At 41.3% G+C, this 15086-nt stretch overlaps 1 protein-coding gene across 24 annotated transcripts in view; it reads right to left on the bottom strand.

The window, feature by feature from the left end:
- TENM2 (teneurin transmembrane protein 2) overlaps nt 1-15086 on the bottom strand; it is a 753140-nt gene that overhangs the window by 189685 nt on the left and 548369 nt on the right. For all 24 annotated transcript variants that reach the window (XM_083430660.1, XM_083430659.1, XM_083430641.1 and 21 more), the window contains one exon: nt 3395-3633. In XM_083430660.1, coding sequence (XP_083286786.1) covers nt 3395-3633 — 239 coding nt within the window. The remainder of the gene's footprint in view (nt 1-3394; nt 3634-15086) is intronic.

Consider the following 15086-nt stretch of genomic DNA (forward strand, 5'->3'; position numbering starts at 1 on the left):
TTGTTTCCCAAGGAAACCCTAAGTACCCAAAATTACCACGCTTTTAACATACTGACATGTTGATGGCCTGATGCTTTTCCGAGCTCAGAGTCAGATTGACAGAAGTCAGAGTAGTTTAGAGGAACACTTAAAATATGGCATTTTACATTTGGAAAGAATTACTGCAGCGAAAAAAAATGACAAGGTGACTTTCTAATTCTCAAAGTTTGGCATGGAAGGAGAGAACAAAAATGAATTTAACTGACAAACGCTTTCATCTCTGATCCAGCTACAAAGAGCAAAGATAGGCCAACAATAGGGTTTGTGGTATATGCTTCATATTAACTACTCAGAGCAATGCTGACTGTATTTTTTTCTGGGTTTATCACTTGATCCACTGTTTTAGCGGCACACCTGTTTTAAAAGGACTAAATCCCAATCTCATAGCCTTCACAATGGATTTTGTTATATTTTGGTTTGGGGCTTTCAGAAATATCTGACAAAGTGGTGACAAGTTTTTGACACAATGTGCTGATGCTTAAAGAAACCCAACACAACAACATAATGTACAATATATATGTCACATGATGTTAGAAGGATCACACAGAGAAACCCCTTAAAGGAAACTTACTGCTGAACTGATACACCTGCTTTCTTTCTAATTATGTAAAACTGCCACATCTTAGTCAATTGCATTTGTGCAAAAGTAGGAGGGAGCACAGATGACAAAAATTAATACATGAAAGCTGTTGAAACTGCTCTATAAAAACCAGCTCTTTAAAAATAGTTCTATCTTCAAAACTTTAATACGTTTCCATCTTCTTTTTCCCTGAGATAAAACTTTTTCGTCTTGCTTTTAATTTTATGCTGTTGCTTTTGTTGTCCAGCATTACTGTTTCAGGGAAAAGTGAAAGATGGCACAGAGCTAAATTTCCCAGCCTAAATGCCTCCAGGAAAAAAACCAAAACATTTCTGTTGAACTTCTTTGGGGGTGCATAAACATGCATATGTGTAATAAATATCATATGGAACATAATACATTCCACATACTTTACCATGCACATTATATTTGTACTTTTGTAGTAACTGACTTTACATGTTACCAATATGAGAATAGAAACATGGGTTTTTAATGTAATAATTAAGGGGTGGCCTTTTTTTGTTTGTTTAATCTCTAGCTAGTGTAGTATGATGCCCTGAAATATTCACCTACAATATTCTATTTCCATCTAATATAATAATGACGCCTGTAAATTAAATATCAAATCTTGCTAAGGTCACGGCTTAGAAGCATGTTGCAGACAACTTATTTGAAAAGTTAAACTGTACATTGTATATAAATGAATTTATCTGTATCTATAAAAAGCAGAATTTAAGAAATGCTTAACGGCAATTTAACTCCTGTACTCGTCTTACTGGCAGCCAATTGAAATGTTACTCCACCATATGGAGGCTGATAAATGCTTCCCTATGGTGGCACTTCTTCACAGCTGGGGATAACATTTGCAAGCACTTTTAGCACTTAACCTGTGTGTTCTTCCAATCCTGTGTACAGTTTCTCTGCCAGTATAGTTGCAGCGTGGGATGTTCAGCACTGCCATACAAACTACTTAACTGGTACAGCACATGGTATAAGGCAGGGCTTCCAAACACCCAGCGCTGCCACAGAAGCATTTTAAGTAGTTTCCAGAGGCAGTGTGGCCACAGTTTTAAAGGAATACCTTTTGCAAAGTAACAAACAGCATACATCTTAAATACACAACTGGAAGTAGAATTTTCAAAACAGAACAACACAAATAATGTTAGCCACAATAACACTCAGTAGGATTCAAAATATTTTTCTATTACAGTCATACCTCGGGTTGCGAATGTGATCCGTGCGGGAGGCACATTCGCAACCCGCAGTTTTCGCAGCCTGAAGCGTCTTGTCTGTGCATGACGTCATTCTGTGCTTTTGCACATGCGCGAGCGCTGAAACCCAGAAATAACCCATTCCGGTACTTCCGGGTTCGGCGCAGTTCGCAACCTGAAAACGCGCAACCCGCAGCGTTCGTAACCCGAGGTATGACTGTATACTTCTATACCACTCTTCAGAAAGTCCAGTGCTGTTTCTATGGGTTCCAAAAAGTTTTCCATCTTGACACTTACCAGGCTGACTCCTGACTTTGACTGTTTTAATCCTCGCTCTCCAATGACAATGTTAATAAATGTTCACGGATGTTAAACAATGAATTAGCTTTTGTGCCAGGTACAGAAGATGAGCAATGCAATCCTATACATACTTACTCAGAAGTAAGTTATACTATATGGGATTTTATTAACTAGTAAGTGTATTTAGGATTAGAGTCTAATGTAGAAGAGGGATGGACTGCACAAATACTAGTTTGGTTCCTTTTAAAGGAAATTCACTCTCCACTAACAAATGCCATTATTCATTCATATTTTTCTCCCTTTTATTTGCCACACATGTATCTTGGGCAAAATTAAAGCTTTTTTGCTTGTATTTCTATACATAATCTTCAAACTCCCAGCAAAAAGACCTCTGTCAAAAGCAAAGTGTATAAATATGTGGAGCTTGCAGCATGCACTCTAATTAATGGTTGCATGTTTAATAACTGGGACAGTGGCTTTTATGTAATCAAAGAATGAAGTTTGTAAATGATGTAGGTTTATTTGATTTTTAGCAAACTTATGGCTGTCATTAGAATTATGGTGGAGGTGGAAAAGCCCATTCACTGCCAGATTGTCTTGATACAGTAGACTTAACATCTGAGGACATGTAAAAGATCAATACCAGGACCAGCCAATAGTACACGGAACAAGCTGATTCAGAAACAAAGACAATACGCAATCTAACAATGCAAGAGTATGGAGCAGCTAAATCAGTGCCATAGAGCATGGCACGATGGAATAAGAACAAAAGTTAAAGAGGGGCTTTATGTATGTTGACTTTCAAAGTACCAATTATTGTGCAGAGAACAAAACCTGTAAAAAAGAAATAGTGGCTATACAGTATTCCAATTCACTAGCTATTCTGCCTCCCACCACCACCAGCCTGCCCCATTCAACTCAGGATGTATAAAACTGAGAGAATTAGGTCGTATAAAGAATCCAACACTTATTGTTATCTCAAAACAATACAAACTGGGCATGCTTCAGGGTTTTACAGTGAAGTATTTCGTAGCCCAAACTATTAAAAAAGCTTGGTATATATGCTAACAAATTTAGAAAACAACAGCCCTCATATCTAATTAAAATTAGATTAGATTCTAAAACCTCCAGTGTCTTTAAGCAATGTATTTCTCTCCCCCTACCCCCAAATAATTGAAGAAAGGGATTTTGGATGAGGGGCACGGCAGGGTGGAGTGAAGCAGTTGCACACTTCATGTGAGATTTTTTTGAAATATGGACTTACCTATGAAATAGGCCAGCAGGATGGCGAGCAAGATCGCAGCAGCAATCGCTGATAAAGCAGCACATTTCCAGCTACAGTACTTAGAGGGCTTTTTCAGCTTGAACGCATTTCTGGAAAAAGTATTTCTTGGTAGCAGTCTGGGAGGTGGTGTGTAAACTGTTCCTGAGGTCAAAGGGTATCCAGGGGAAGAACTGCTGAATAGAGGAGTTGTTCCAGAAGATGTCTTGAACAAGAAATGCCTGAAATGCAAACAAATGAAGCACAGTTAACAAATACAGGACAGACGAATAACTCAGCTGTTTTGGAATATGAAGTAAAATAGTGGCACAGCCGTTCAAGTGGGTGGTCATAACTACTCCTTGTGGAGCAAAATCCATAGTTTAACTATGTGCTGAGTGAAGAAGTACTTTCTGTCGACTGTTCTGAACCTTCCAACATTCAGCTTCACTGGATGTAAATGAGTTCTAGTGTTATAAGATAGGGGGGAAAACTAGTCTCTATCCACTTTCTCCATACCATGAACAATTCTATATCCTTCAATCATGTCTTCTCTTATTCACATTTTCTCTAAACTATAAAGCCCCAAATGCTGTAACTTTTTCTCATAGGGGAGAGTCTCCATTCACTAGAACAGCCCAGCTGCTCTTTTCTGAACCATTTCTAGCTGTACAATATCATTTTTGAGGCAAGGCGAAAAGTAGCGTACACCATTGGTTGCAATGAACAGAGTTCTGCTCAGGCCCATTTAAATTAACAAATATGGCTAGTCTAGGCTCATTAATCTGTGCAGAACATAGCTGGATCCAACCCAGGATTCCAGGTGTGGCTGCACCATAGATTTGTATTATGGCATATTAGAATTAGGGGAGAACAGTGAGGTAGCCAGGTTTTCTGGTGGTACCAAATGTTTCAGAGTGGTTAAAACAAAAAGGGATTGCAGAGAGTTCCAAAAAGGATCTCTCCAAACCGGGTGAAATAGCAGCAAAATGCCAAATACAACTCAATGTAAGTAAGTGTAGAGTGATGCACATTGGGATCAAAAGTATTAATTTCACATATATGTTGATGAGGTCTGGATTGGTGGTTACTGCCAGGAATGAAACATTTGAGTTATAGTGGATAACTCAATTAAGATGCCGACCCAAGATCCAGCAGCTGTGAAAAATTCAATGCTAGGAATCATTAGGTAAGGAATTCAAAATAAAACTGCCAATATCATATTGTCATCCAAATATCCAACCACCTCCCGGGCCAGTCTCCTGCTACTAATGTATTTAAAGAATTTTTATTTGTTGGTCTTTATGTTCTTAGCAGTGTGCTTCTCAAATTCTTTTCTAGCATTCCTTATTGTCTATGCTACGGAAATAGCAGTACTCACAGAGAATTAGGTGATAGGAACCTTGGTGATAGGAACCTTTCCAAAAACAAAAACACCAAATAGAAGGCCAACCAGAAAACAGAATATTATTGTGCCATTCAGGAAAAAATCCTAACATTATAACAGAAAAAAATAAAACCACCACCAACAACAATAATAGAAGTAGTTGTGAGATATAAAGAGAGCTTCATGACTGACATATTGTCATTTCACCTTAAGAGACCTAAATAAATTTGCATGTAAAACTGGTAGAATTGATTCTAAATAAGCCTTTGTCAAGGCAACAGTTTCCTGGGCACACTGACTGATTCTAGGAAGAGCCAGAGTTCAGTAATAGACAACGTCCCTAGTTTAATTCCAGTTAAAAGCAGAGGATAGCAGTTATGTGAATAGCCTCTGCCTGAGGCCCCAGTGACCTGTTGCCAGTCACAGGAGACAATACTGAGCAGGGTGGACAATTAGGCTGCCCTGGAATAAGACAGTATCCTAAGTTCCTATGAATGAAGGCCACAGTCACTTCATTCTTTTAAATAACCCCACCCTCATTTTAAAAAGCTGTATATACCGTATTTTTCGCTCCATAAGACACACTTTTTCCTCTTAAAATCTAAGGGGAAATGTCTGTGCGTCTTATGGAGCGAATGTGTGATCCCTGGGTTTGGGGGGGGGGGAACCTGGGCTTCCCCTGCCAGCCCCGACCTGCTCTTTGGGGCTGGCAGAGGGGGAAAGTGCTTCCCCGACCTGCTTTTTGGGTCTGGGGGAAACCCGGGCTTCCCCCGCCAGCCCCAACAAGCTCCTGAGCAGCTCTGGGGTAGCCCGCGAAGCCTCCACAGGGTAGCGGGGAGCCTTCATCCCGCTGCCCTGGGGAGGCTGTGTGCGGCTATCCCTGGCTTTTGCGGGAGGTGGGGAAAGGGACAGAGCGAGGCTCTCTCACTTCCCCCCTCCCGTAAAAGCCCCCAAGAGCCACATATTTTTTTTCTTGAATTCTCCCCCCAAAAAGCCTTATGGTCAGGTGCGCCTTATGGAGCGAAAAATATGGTAGTCCACATAATTGACCTTGCATCACTCTTAAACTTAGCTGACTTTTGCATAATTAATAGCATAATTAATAGAAGACTAAATACAGTAACAGAACAGCTGATTTGGTTGATACAGGTTTAAGAACATGTATTTATTAATTATTGGAATTAAATTAAATACAGTAACATAGCTGTTGATCTAGGTGATACTGATGTGAAAGAAACACTCTTGATATACTAATTAGAACTGGCACTTAAAAGAAAATTGTTTCACACATGATTTTCAAGCATTACCCAGGGGTTGCTGTCAGCATTAGATGCCCGTAAAAGTTGCAGTTATCCTAAAATAGATATTAATAGCCCTGGAGTTTCAACTAGTAACTATTTGATTAAGGTTTGCTTTACTTATTGCTATACTGGGAGGGCAGAGGAAGTGAGAAAACATAATGCTGTAAGATCCATTAGATGATGTGTAGGATCCATAAATGCAATTAGGCTATATACATAATTTCTTCTTCATGTAGATGCCTCAACCCTATTTTAATGACAGCCCTGCTATTAGGTATGGTGACATATCCTGCTTCAGGGACAAAATTTGAAGATACTGTGTTGTCCATTATATCTTGTGTGTATATGTGGATTTCCTAGGTTAAATAAAAACTGTCTCTGCGTTATTTCCACTATTTACCCATCATTCATGGGAACAGGCATACCTGTTGAAGCCACAACAGATGCAAAGCACATGTTTATATTTTCTGACTGTATTCTTAATATGTTTTAACCTGTTCTGGGAGTCATTTTGGTTGATCACATTACATAGTTCAATTGTACTGGAATTTCTAGGGAAATTAGATTTGACTTACAGATACCAAAAGCTCTACTGTTTAACAAATGAATGTGCACTCTCTCTACATGCATGCATGATACTACATAACTTTCATGCAAGGGATACCTTCCACAGAAGGCTATTCACATATAAAACCCCTTAGGAAGAAACAGGAGTCATGCAGAAATGGTGCTTTGCTCCTTAAGACTAGGAGGTGGTTCACACATTCAACTACAGCTCATCAGCTGTACTATAATCAAGTAATGTCCACACATGTGGGAACCAGCTACAGCCTAAAAACATGGAAGGATCTGAATGTACAAGGAGAAAAAGAAAAGAATAGAAAAAAGGCAAATATTTTCACATTGTTTATGAACATTACCAGTCCTTGGAACAACGATATCTGTTCTTTGTTTCCTGAGCATTGAGATTAATCCATTCCTTTTCTTAAAAAAAAGCAGTGTCTGTGGCATATGATACTTAGCACTACAGATAGAAAGGTTGGTTATGGAGGATGTCAGATTAGAAGTCATAATGAAAGACAGGAAAGAAGAGAATCTGTGTAATAGCACACTGGAAAAGAATACTAAGCATGAGTCATGTCTAGAAAGTGAGGAGTGCACACGGGGAGCTAGCAGAACTCTTTGTGCTCCTGACGCTGTAATTTTCTAGGACAGCAGCTTCTTCTTTGTGGAAGGGAGATTGCAGTGATATCTTAAGTATCTCACCAAAAATATAGTTAACAGCTTATTAATCACGCTTCCATCTGTAACAGTCTCTCTAGAAATAAGCAGCAACATACAGCCATTTGCAAGTGGGTTAGAAAATAAATATAAGTTTAGAGGAGAATAGTCATAATCAGAACAAAAGGCTAAAGATCACAACCTTCTTAGGATTACATTGAGGGTTAGGAATGGAAGCAAAGCTACTATTCTTTTTGAATAGTATTGACAGACTCTGATTTCAATAAAGATAAAACCTTTTAAATACACTCCTATTTCTACCATACTGGTATTGCTTTGCTTCCCCTTGCCAGCAGGAGCTTCATAGCACTGAGCTGATGCCTGATACAAAATGCTGACTCCTGGGATAACCATGGTGTGCCATTCATGAACCCACCATCTGAAGTGTGCCTTCCCTCTCTATCTTCCCCAGTCTGTCATCCCCCCCCCCCACCAACTCCCAGGTGGGAGTGGGAAGAAGGCAAATTAGACATCACTTCCAACTTTAGCAGGACTGTCACCTCTCCTACAATGCCCAGTGGGAGAGATCCTGATGACTTTTTTATTGTGATTTTACTCCTGCACTAGGGGTAGCCAACATGGTGCCCTCCATATGTTGTTGGACTATAACTCCCATGATCCTCAGCCAACAAGGCCAATGAACAGAGATGATGGGAGTAATAGTCCAACAACATCTGTAGAGCACCACATTGGTTACCCCTGTCCTACACTGTATTTTAAGAGATTCTCTTAAGAAGATGAAAAGTCAGTAGGGGGTGGACAGATGAGCAAGGTTACCAAGAAGTCCAAAGAAGAAATCTGTAGTCAGAAATCACAAGACCCTCTGATAAAGGAGATGATCAAACTCCCTCAGGTGAGCAGTTCATTATACACAGCGGGATTTCAAAACAACTTTCAAACCTGGATGTCTCTTTTGCCTTTGAAAGATGACCATCTGTCATGGAGAGTTGTGATTCCTGCATGGCAGGGAGTTGGACTAGATGACCCTTGGGGTCCCTTCCAATTCTACAATTCTATGATAAGGGCCTGGTTTTCTCAACACAATAAGCCAAACTATGGCTCACCAGGAATGTGGCAACATGTGGGCTTTTGGAGAGCAGATTGCAAGCATTTTGCTCCTCCTGAGTCCTTTTTTCTTCTATGCCATACTGAGTTGAGCTGAGCATACTGTCCAAAAACTGGGCTTGCGGTTATGCTCTCTCCTTGTGAACCCCAAGAACAAACCTTAACCACAGCTTGGGGTTAGTGAGGAAAGAGCTTAAACCACAAGCTGGGTTTTAGCTCAGTGTGGCAAGGGAGGAAAAAGAACCAGGGGGAACAAAGTGTTTATGAGCATCTCCCCAGAAGCTCATACCAATAAGGTGCTACTGGAAGGATTTTTTTTTATTTTGTTTCGACTATGGCAGACCAACATGGCTACCTACCTGTAACTAGAAGTTTGTGCAGGTCCTGCTAAGTCATAGCATGGATGAGGGTGTCAAGTGAGCCAAGTCAGCAGGGAACAAACTAAACTTCCAAAACAAAAGCACAGTGCCTGGGTAGAAACACTGGTCTGCTTGAAGACATCAATATAAAATCTGAATTAAAAAATGCTACTAATCCTACATCTTTATTGGTCTATGCAATATTCAGATTTAATGGCACAACAGGAGCGGAAGTTAACCTAGAACAAGGGCCTAGAAAATGGGACACACATTCTAAGTCCTTATGACCAACTAAAAAATGTCTATTTAGGGCATTGTCACAGACAGACAGGCACCAAGTGAAACTGATACACTAGCTGCCCATGGATGTAGGCAACAAAAAGTGCACATCTTCATGGGTAAAGATTATACACATGCCTATCTTACACGTGTGTGTGTGTGTGTGTGTGTGTACTGGGAATCCACTACTGGCAATAGATTCCCCAACATATATTTACATTATAAAATATATGATCCTAACTCATAATGCTGTATGCTTTTCCTCCAAGGAAAATGTAAGAAAAATGTCATGTGTGAAGCAGCTTGAATTCAGTAATTAAAGAATGAAACAGAGGATTAGAATTCTATTTCAAGTGTATGTCTCCAGATAGATAAGCATATGCACAGATAAGCTGTAAGTACAAACATATGGAGAGGCATCTCCTTTGTCCACACAAGCATATGCCCATGGTCACAGATAGGCACAACTTGCTGTTTCAGTATGTTTGCTGGCCTACAGCATATAATCAATATTCAAGTAACTGTTCATGGTTTGGTAGCCAAGGAAATTCCATTAGGTAGGGAAACAATGATTTAGAATCAACACATATATATTGTGGCACTTAATACCTACTCGAGCACATTCGGAAGCCTTTCAGGAGCAAACATGTTTCTAGCACAGCTTTATCTAAAACGTGGCACACCAGTCTTCCAACGGTTAATGTTTTTTTTAAAAAATGCTAGTTCCTTAGGCCACAGAGGCAAAGCTTTTTTAAAAAATAAACATAAAAAAATGCAAGTGTTAAGTCAGGCTGTCAAGTGCGGTGCCTTAAGTTCCAGAATAGCTTGTCACTGCCATCTTGGTACTCTTAACACAGACACATTTGGACACGCAGAAACACAGTGCTTGAAAGTTGCCTGACAGGAAAGTAGCATGTTAGACTAAAAGGCAGGTGCCAGTTTTTAGGCAACTCATTCTGTCAAAGCATTAAGCTGAGCCTAAAGGGACATATGTGTGCTGAGAAAATATCTTAAATCAGGTAGAGGAACAATAGAATTGCTGCTGTAGCATCACATGTCTAAATAAGTGGTAACACCTTGCAGGGAACTAGTTCATTTTCTACAGCTGAAATGCTATTTTCCTTGTAACAGGGAAATGCTGACACTTGCACTCCAGTGTCACTTCATAGGTCTATAGGGGAATGGCCTTCACCTAGTCAGAGATCAAAAAGTTTGATTTTGCCTCAAGGAAGGCACATGTACATTGCCACATTGTGGGGTTTGAGAAATCAATGAAGACAGACACTTGCTTTTCCAATTGATAACACAACATAACACATGCTCGTCTTTTTATTATTATATCTATTTATACCTCGCCTTTTCTCTGACATGGATTCAAGACAGCTTACAGATAAAAATAGGAAGAGCTAAAAATAGAATAAATAATTAAGAAACAATTATACATTGATATCTATCTATCATCTATCTATTTATCTATCTATATCAGTGCTTTCCAAACTTTTCATTTTGGTAACACACTTTTTAGACATGCATCATTTCACGTCACAATAATTCAGTTTTACTAGCAAACCGGAGGCGCTCTTCAGTGGTGGAATGTGCCTGTAAGCCACCCGGGGCGGGTGTATGTGTGCCCCCAACCCCCCTGCAGCTGGGGCAACACCAGCCCCAAGCAGCATTGCTCCTCACGCCACCATCCCCGGATCTGAGCTGTGCAAGGCTGCTCGGGCAGAATGGTGTGGGGACGCAACAGCCATGCCCCCAATCGAATTCACATGGTTGCTACATCCCCACACTGGCCTCTCAGAGCAGCCTTGCAAGGCTTGGCTCTGGAGAGGGCAGGGCGAGAAGGGCGGAAGCACTCACCCCTCAACCCCAGCCTGGGATCACACGGCTGCCACATCCCTAGCAGCCTTGAAACTTGGATTGCAGCCTCAGTGTCTGCTTTTGTGCTGATAAAGCACAGTTGTGTGTTTCGTGTTGTTTTACTTGCTGCAAACCTGGAAATAAGTTCTCCTTGTTCTCCTTCTCTTTCTTTCTCTCTCTCTCTATCTGGTGAGGTGCTCCAAGGGTTAAACTAGAGATTGTCCCATTGCCTAGAGAGGCCCAGGACTCCTTGAGAGACTTTTTTTGGGGGGCGGCATTTAAATACTAGACTATTCTGTTCTAGCCACCCTGGAGAGGGGGAAAAAATGGCTTTGGAATCTTCCAGGAGTAGTATTGTTGATGGAGGTTGGTGCATTTGGAGGAGAGGTGAGTAAATAACTGCAAAAAAGGAGGATGATTTGTTGCTGCTTTTCAGAGACTAGGCTAGAGTGGGGGGAATTGGACTTCAAGCGAGGATGCAGATCAGGAATCCCATTTCTTTGCAACCATCAAGTTCAGCCTGGGAGCAAGACATTTGCAAAAAAAAAGCATTAAAAGGGTTCAGAACTGTCAGATCTTTAAATCCATCCCCTGTAGGTGTTTGCTTTTAAATGGCGGTGTTGACCTGCAGGAATCAAGCCCACTGGAGCTGCCATGGTGATCAGCACAGATCACCTGCCTATTTGCTGTGCACAGAAATGTGTGCAGGGCAAGGCTGTGATGCTGAATAAACGGGCTCTCCTGAATAAACAGGCTCTCCGGGCAGGAGCGCCTGTACATCCCTGGCACTGCCCCCTCCTTGTGCGCCAGAACCCACCCAGCACGCACAGACCCCTGACAGGCCACAGCTGAAGGAGGCGCAGCAAGTGGAGCATGTGCTGTGGTGCAGCTGGTGGGGACAGGAAGGCTGGGCAGAAAAGGAGTGTGCTGCCCCGCAACCCAAGAGGCTTCAGTCACTTCAGTGGAGGCAGAATTCTCCTCAGGTAAAAAGACTGGAAATCAGCTGGTCGATCCAGCGTGACACAACACACTTCCACACTGCAGCCGACACACTAATGTGTTCCAACACACAGTTTGGAAATCTCTAATCTATACGATACAGATGGTTACAATAAAAACAGCATGGCACCAGCCCTTCAATAAAAGAAGTCCAAAAGTGTGTTGGAACAAGAAAGTCTTCACCTAATGGTAGAAGGATAATTTCTGTAGAGTTCCTAAGTCTGGGAGCAGCCACCAAGAAGGCCCTCTTCCACTTCCCTAGCAAGTGTGCCTACGAGGGTGACAGGACCAAGAGAAGGGTATTGCTTGGTTTATGTGTGCACTAATATAAATAGGAATATAATGGTCTGAGGACCACAGATGCAGCAACTAACAGTCAACCGTGAGGAAGTACATCACAAAGCTAGCTACTGTTTTATGCTTGCTGTACTACGAATCAAGCTGTCATTTACCTATATACAATTGCCTACTTGACATTTCTAGGGTATATTTAAGATCATGTTAATCTTGTGCCCAGAATTAACCTTTTAGAAAGAACCTAGATGTGATCTTCCTTACAGCACACTTTCTGCTCCTGTAGTGTGATGAAACAGAATGTGGTGAAAGCTCTGGATTGCTGTCAGACATGTACATATGGATGAGTATAATATAAAATGAACTGTCCAGAGAAGTATTTTGGGAGAGAATGCAATGAGCCAGCAGGCATGCATGTGTACCTACACTGAGTAGAAGAACTTTCCCACTGTGTGTTGCAGGCACAAAAATAACATTAAGCTCCAGGCAATTCTCTTTGAGCTTCTACATCTGAAGGAGGAAGATTATTTTTTAAAATGAGCTGTCAGACGCCTTCTGACCTCACAGGGCTTCTTGCCGATAGTTATAATGTCCCAGCATACCACACATTTGTTATTAACAGTATCAATAAAGCTAATATCACGTTGCCCTTCAGTGGAGGGTTGTGGGGTTTGTTTTGTTTGTTTGTTTTGTTTGAATGAGGCGAATATGAAAGCTACTCATGTTAATTAATGAGTTAAGCCTCATAACCTCCCCCGAGAGAAGGGCAAACTCTCAAGCTTGTTTAAATCTCTAGAAGGACATGCCTTTTCCGATTGTCAAAATAATAATAATAATAATAATATCACAATAAATAAGACATTCCACCTCTAAAATATTATTACATTTTAAAGGTTGTCATTAAGGGCCCTCACCAGCCAGTTAATCCAGAAATAATATGATTGCCACCACCTACTCCTCCTCAAAAACAGGGTTCGTAGATAGCCTCAGAATCAGAGTGCAAGCAAAAAAACACATGTATGCAAAATATTTCTATCCTGCTTTCACCAGAAAACAAAGTATTCAGGTATTAAGTCCACTGCTGCAGAAAGTCATTCAAGGGAAAGTGGAGACATACTGGCAAGCCTCATCCCCTCCAGTGTGATAAGAAGAGCTTGCTGGATGAGGCCAAGGGCCCATCTAGTCCCATATCCTGATCTCACAGAGGCAAACCAGATACTTATGGGAAGCCCACAAACAGCATCTGAGCACAACAGCATTCTCTCCAGTGGTTTTCAGGAACTAGTATTTAGAAGTACACCATCTCCAACTGTGGAGGTAGAATGTATCTATCAGGGCCAGTAGCCACGCATAGCCTTATCGTCCATGAATTTGTCTTTTAGAGCTATCTAGCATTGCTTCTTGTGGGAGCGAATTTTACAGTTTAGGTGTTATGTAAAGTACTTTCTTTCATCTGTCCTGAACCTTCCAACATTCACCTTCACTGGATGGCAGTGAGTGCAAGTGTTATAAGACAGGGAGAGAAAATTGTCTCTATCCACTTTCTCCATACCGTGAGTTATTCTATACACTTCTATCATGTCTCCTCTTATTCACATTTTCTTTAAACTAAAAAGTCCCAAATGCTGTAACCTTTCCTCATAGGAGAGTTTATCCATCCCCTTGATCAGTCTGGCTGCCCTTTTCTAAAGCTTTCCCCACTCTGCAATATTATTTTTAAGGTGGAGAGACCAGAACCGTATGCAGCATTCCAAATATGGTTGCACCATATATTTATGAAATCATGATACTTGCCATGTTAATTTTAATTTCTTTCCTAATGATCCCTTGCGTGGAATTTGTCTTTTTCAAAGTGGCTGTACACTGGGTTCCTTAGGGTTCAAAATCATGTGTGAAGGCCCTATGAGTAGAGGAACCTCCTCATTCACAAATTTAGCCTCCAGCCCATGCAGCGCTATAAAAAAAAAGGGCAGGACTTAACAGTGCACTTCCTCCGTTCATTGTGCAATTGTTTTCACATGAGTAAAATGAATAGCCAAATAGGGCTATAGTTGCAATTTTCAAAAACACAAGCCTCCCTCACACCATTGTACACATTGACTAGGGTTATGATTTAAGCATATTTTATTCATTTGTTATCTTGGTAATATTACTCCAAGGAATATTTTCCATCACTATTTTACCCTCACAACAAGCTTGTAATGAAGATTGAGAAAGATGAGAAATATTCACTGGCCCAAATCATTCAGTGAGCTTCATGGCTGAGAGGGAATTAGCCATAGAAGCCATAGAGTCATAGAGCTGGAAGGGACCCAGAGGGCCATATAGTCCAATTCCCTGCAATGCAGGAATCCTGTCTCTGGATGCTCACGAACCACCAACTTTCTGGTTAGCAGCCAGACACACTGACACATTGTGTCATCTTACAATGCAGGCTGCCAGGTTCCGCACCCTCACTGCCCCTTGACTGGACAGAAAGCATAGAGCAACACAGTTTAAACTGGGTCAAATAACGCCACAACTTTACTCACTACAGATGTAAGAGGTTTGACACAAGCGTTGGGCATAACCAATGACTTCTGACCTGCCTGATGGAAGTGAATCAGGGTCAACCCAGCAATGGGGGAGTCCTATGATTTACATCAAATAGGGGGACCCTTGCAGGGATCGTCACCTTGAGCAGTGCTGTGGCCCAAGCCCTCGCCTGGGAGTACGGAAATAGCCACTCCTCCCGGATCCCTTTAACGGGATACCCTATCTTTCCGGGGGGGGGGGGGCAGAGACTACAACTGAGTGCAAGGGGCCAAGGCAAGGAAACTTAAATACCCTGGGAGCGGACCTGAGGGATGCCTATGTGCTCCGTCAGG

This window comes from Podarcis tiliguerta (assembly GCF_965153285.1).
Source record: "Podarcis tiliguerta genome assembly, chromosome: 2".
In the NCBI taxonomy this organism is placed as follows: Eukaryota; Metazoa; Chordata; class Lepidosauria; order Squamata; family Lacertidae; genus Podarcis; species Podarcis tiliguerta.